The sequence below is a fragment of the Acanthisitta chloris genome, unplaced genomic scaffold (assembly GCF_000695815.1).
Source record: "Acanthisitta chloris isolate BGI_N310 unplaced genomic scaffold, ASM69581v1 scaffold630, whole genome shotgun sequence".
NCBI lineage: Eukaryota > Metazoa > Chordata > Aves > Passeriformes > Acanthisittidae > Acanthisitta > Acanthisitta chloris.
The window spans coordinates 31,942-37,430 of NW_008650916.1; the positions used below are offsets into that span (position 1 = coordinate 31,942).

A 5,489-nucleotide genomic window follows, 5' to 3' on the forward strand; every position below is an offset into this window, starting at 1 on the left:
GAGGAAACCAACGAAAAAACCAAGTCCTATTAAAATGTTTTGCCCTAACAGCTAGGTGAGCCATTGGAGCCCACTACAAAGCAGCAAAAAGAGTAGGTTGGGGAGCTACAGCCCACCCAGGGGATACAGTAACCACACTTAAATGAATGCGCAGTGGAAACACACTTTCTAGCCATGTTTCCTAAGGCAGGAGCTCAGGTATGAGCTAACAGATTGCTTGTGAAAAACATGTACAAACCTTGAGGCAACTTAAGTCAGGAGTGGACAATGACAGCAAACTTTTGATGTTTCTCATGAGCCCACCCAAATTTCTGTTTCACCCCATTTAGCTCTCAGTGGCCATTTTTGCTTTGGTCACAGACCTCAAATAGATTCAAACTAATACCCATTTTTCCCTGTTTGTCATGTCAACAAATCAAATAATAGTTCAAATAAGGGGAAAGCAGGAAGAGCAAACCTCAAAGAGTCTGGCCAGTCAGAGAAAAAGAAAGCTGAGAAATCTGTCAGCCCTGAGCAATTGTCAGAGATTGGGCATTTTCACAGCAACATATCAGCAGAACATGATACAAAGATTCTTGTGAACATAATATATTTCAGTAACTGGGCAGCTATGCTAACATTGCATTAGCTGTCATCATCTAAGGCATTGACCAGTATGACAAGATGCAAGCAGGCAAATGTCCCAGTATAAACCTAGAGCAAAGCTTTACTGATACTTCATTTGCAATGGGTATGGGATGTGTAGGCAGTGATGAAGATGGAGTACGTGCTCACTTACAGCAGAAGAACTTCACATTGTTGAGTGCTGTGTCATCCTGAAGCCCCTGTGGGGACTCTACTTTGGTCTGGAGACCACATATCTTGCAGCTTTTGCTCCATGGGCCAAAGCTACCCCACGACAGTCCATCACCTATTAGCACAGTTTCATCTGAGCATCTGAACTGAATATTGTTGGCTGCTGTGTCATCACCTCCTCCTTGGGACTGCTCTGTTCTCAGTGAGAAGGAGATCAAGTATCCTCCAGGGCAAACTTGGAAGCTGGTCCAGGCACCCCACCTGACGAAAAGCAGACAGAAGAATGTCTGGGCTCTGTGAACTGCTGGGAATTGCTCCTTCTCCTTGTCATGCTGCTCTGAAACTTAATACTTACTTGCTCGCCACCACAACCAGCACAGCATCCTGCTGTAGTCTGGGGCCCCTTACTTTCTCCCCTTTTTTTCTCCTTCCCTTCCAAGGATGTACTTTTCTGTTGATTGATATCTCATGAGGAAAACACCATGAAATCTGAGATTGGATAGCTGTGGTTCTGATGGAAACTCCACGGGCAGTCTGAGCACATGTTTTATGATGCATCTCTGACATGTGCGACAAGCACAGACTCTGCCATGCAGAGGGGCAGTACTGTTCCCTGCAGCAGGGTCTATGCTTCACCCAACCAGTTTCTAAATGTATGGTTAGAAACCCCTTTTCTCACATTTGCCCCATGAGTTGCAGATTGCCAAAGAAAGAGACTATCCCTGGGATCACCCTTTAGCTGTTCACCATGTTTTGCAGAAATTTCAGGGCAAACAGAAAGCAGTAATGTGAGGTAACTGTGTTTAATTACTCTAAAAATAAATAGGCACAACCCTCAACCACCTGTTTAAATTCACTATACTACAGCACTATGCATACAAAGCAAGTCAAAGAAGAGACCCCACTAAATAGTGACACTTAAGGGTATTTTGTGAGCTGCTATATGACAAACAGGAGAGAAACCACGGTGTTACTTACCTCCCTACCAAGGACTCAATGATCGAGTCATCTTGACAATGCAGGCGTATGCCATTCAGAGCAGTGTCATCTTTTCCAAACTGGGCTGGTTCCACCTGCAATACAAGTCACACAGCAACAGAGGTAAAGGCAAGGGGGAGAAGACCCAGGGAAAGTTCTGCCCATCATAAACAGTCCCAACTCCTCTACACATTAAGAAAGAGAAAAAGTCTTGGGAAGCACATGGGAACTGATGCCTGTCACTGAGAAACCATATAACCCTTCTAACATGTTCTTTGTGTTTTCTAACTATTTCTAACCCAATATGTAAGGCAGAGACTCAGAGTCCCAGGAAAGACACTGGTGGAGGATAACTCTCTTCCTGACTCCAGCAGCATATTTTGGCACTGACATGGCTTATCTCAGCAACATGCAGACTGTGCAATTGCCAGCACATGTCTTTCCTGAGAGCAAAAGAATTCTGTCAGTAGCTCCTTTTTTCCTGTATCCAATGTGAGACCTCTTGTCCTAAAAGCAAAAAAAAAAAATTTGTATTTTTCTTTTCTGATATACCCATAGTAGCAATATTTGGCAGAAGACTCATAGTTTTATGTACCAAGTACCATACTAAAGAAGAGGAAAAAGTCTGCAGAAATTCCTTGGACTCCAGAGGAGATGCTCCCTGGGAGATGGATGTAAACCAGGATGCAGGGATAGGAGGTGATAGGAAATGGAGAAAATTTTACCTTCAATGCAAATCCTTTGGCATAGCCATAGCGACAAAACTGTTGACTGCCCCACCTGCCCCAGTGGCCTCCATTTGGCACGGTCAGGACAGAGGTGTATTCACGCACCCCCGAGCCTGGGGTGCAGAGGAGGAGCAGAATGAGTGTAGCTGGCATGAGGAGCTTCATCTCTTGTACTCTGCACCTGCTGAAAGATTGTTGATATATGGACAGGGGAATTTATACTCAGCCAAAACAGCTTGTCTTTCCTCACCAGTCCATTGACAAACACTATCAGAACAATAGTTTCCATCCAGGCAGTGACACAGCACTTGCTGACCTGCTCACAGTGCCCATGAGGAGCTCCTCTGGGAGTTCAACAGCCAGTCCAGCCAAAACAGCTTGTCTTTCCCCACCAGTCCATTGACAAACACTACCAGAACAATAGTTTCCACTCAGGCAGTGACACAGCACTTGCTGACCTGCTCACAGTGCCCATGAGGAGCTCCTCTGGGAGTTTACCATCATTTGCAGCAGATGCTGTGTCTGTAGGTGTATCCAGCATTATTGAAGGGCTATAGGAAGACCTATGTGCTCCTTGCTGTCCTCACGGTGGAAGCTTAATATCAATTTCTGCTTCTGGCTATATAGATATTTGTCCATGGAGATGTTACCTTCTAATAGTAAATTTTGCCATCATTTCAGCTATTGCTGGATGTCTGTCAAGGCAGGTCAAACCACATGAAGAAACACAAGGGACCTGGTCTGGAACAAAGCATGAGTAAACTCCAGCCCTGTGTCTCCCAACACCCTTGGTTTACTAGGATTCCTGGTAAGCTCAACAAATATGTAGGTAATTTATGGGTTTAATGTCTTTTTTTTTTTTTTACCATCATTTTTATCTCAAGGGAAAATGGTGTTCTTTGCTTTGCAACAAGCTTAAGTGAAGCTAGACATGCTGGGATGCCCACAGTGATTCTCAAGGATCACTGAGCTAGGTGCTGTTGGGAGGCAAGCTAGAAGGCAGGTTTTCCAGAAAGGTGATACTGGACCTGAGGGCACAGTCTTTGAAGAGGTCACAATGCAGGGAGAGGTGAATTTGGCACCCTGGAGTTGAGATTTTCTTAAGATAGATTTAACCAACGCTCCCCAGAGCCCTTGATCAGACTTGCAGTGTCTGACAGAAGCTGTTTCTCTGTTCAGTAGGCAAAGATAATACATTTTAGAGAAGCATCTTGAGCCTCAGGATTATATAGCAAGATGGAGTGCCAAATCTTGAACTATCAGAAGACAAAGAATTTCCTACTTCCAGATTCCTCTTCTAATCTGCACTCTGCTCTCTCTGTTCCTCCTCCATTAAGAGGTGTCATTGCTTTTCCCGTCCTCAACTCTATACTCTCAAGCTTTTCAGTGCTCTGTGGCAATATATACAAATTGAAATGATGGGTAGTTGGATGAACCTTTCCGTGGAAGGCAACAAAAGAGAACATGATGGAAGCACCGCCTATTATCCTTTTTAAACCAGAACCTTTATTTTACTTCTCCAAAGGGGTGTCAAAACCTAGAAGAGACATTTTTTTTCCTCCACAAGGACCATGCAATCACATCTGGCAAACCAGGTGTGTTTGCTCAGGTAAGGTCACACAGTGGTAGCCAGGGACACTCAGATCTGCCCTTGGCTGCACATGAATAGAAAGGAGCAGATGGAGTCAGAAAGAAAAAGCTGGGACCTGGTTAAGACTGCAAAAGAAGCAGCAGGATCCCCACATTGACTTCTTTGCTGGCCCAAACCTGTCACCCCTGGCCACTTAACCTCTGGCAGCAGTGATGCAAATCCACAGCCTAGCAGAACACACTTCCTCTCAGACCCTCCTCTAATCATAAAGTTCTTGTCTTTTCCCAGCCTCAGAAAGGATCCCAGGGCACAGTGAGCCCACAGCACACAGGGGAGTGGTGAGGCCACCTTCAGGGATTTGGCCATGAGAAATGACTCTCATGCACACTGCAGAGGCCCATAAGAAAACTCAAGCCCAGAACAAGTACTATCACTCTGGGACTTGGGAAGTATAATTTTCCCCATTCATAACCAAACTACCTGGTAACCTGGGGTGTCAAATGTGAGATATTTTGAAGTCGATTTCACAGTACGTGACTTAGATAGTACTTAATAAACACAAAGCAGAGAAGACATTGATTTTTGCTACCATGTAATGGTGCTAATTTTGCTTAGATGCCTCAAAATTTTCCTAAGATCAGCATACATAAGCTACCAAAATAAAAACCTCTACAATGGTGAGGTCCAGATCTCTTACTGAGACATGTATCCTGCTTTCTCCCTCTCTCTCCTGTACTTTAATGTCCTTGAAGATGTCAGAAGAGTTTTAGAGAAAATTGAAAAACTGATGAATTTGATTAATGAAACATGACTACAGTAAAACCATGATGATACAGAGTATTTCATCCTTTCATTATTCATCCAGTTTAATGCAATTATTTTTGCAGGCAGAGGAGCATAAAACTTTTGCCATTATTTTTCAGCTTTTATAAATACTTCTTTATTATTATTTTTTTAAATAACCAGATTAATATACTATAAAGTAGTATATTAATTTTATAAAATTACTATTTTGATGATATGGCATATTTAGAATCTATGTGGAATATGGAAAATAAATTTATGCCTAGAACATATAAAAACATATACTAAACACAGTTTGTTTACTTTATGATGTCATTGAAAAAATATATTAGTAGCTCTTTAAAGTACATTAATTTCTGATTTTTATTCTGGAAAATACCACAGACTTAGGAACGCAAACTTCATTTGGCCGTGTTGTGTGTTGCATTTCTTATATTCTTATATACATTCGTGTATACCTTTTGCTGCCCAAAGGACAGAGATCACTTGGGACACTGGGCTGCCCAATCATTTCCTACAACTTTGGAAAGGCATAGGATAGACTGTGAAGTCATGCAAAACCATACCTGCTTCAATTTTCTCACACTCTTTTC

General features: G+C 42.8%; 1 protein-coding gene across 1 annotated transcript; it reads right to left on the reverse strand.

The window, feature by feature from the left end:
- Positions 1-770: 770 nt before the first annotated feature.
- Positions 771-2,666, reverse strand: LOC103798434 (vitelline membrane outer layer protein 1-like). Its single transcript, XM_009070696.1, has 3 exons — positions 2,499-2,666; positions 1,774-1,868; positions 771-1,056 (listed from the first exon to the last, which is right to left on the reverse strand). The coding sequence occupies exons 1-3, from the start codon at positions 2,664-2,666 to the stop codon at positions 771-773; spliced, it is 549 nt and encodes a 182-aa protein (XP_009068944.1).
- Positions 2,667-5,489: the final 2,823 nt, after the last annotated feature.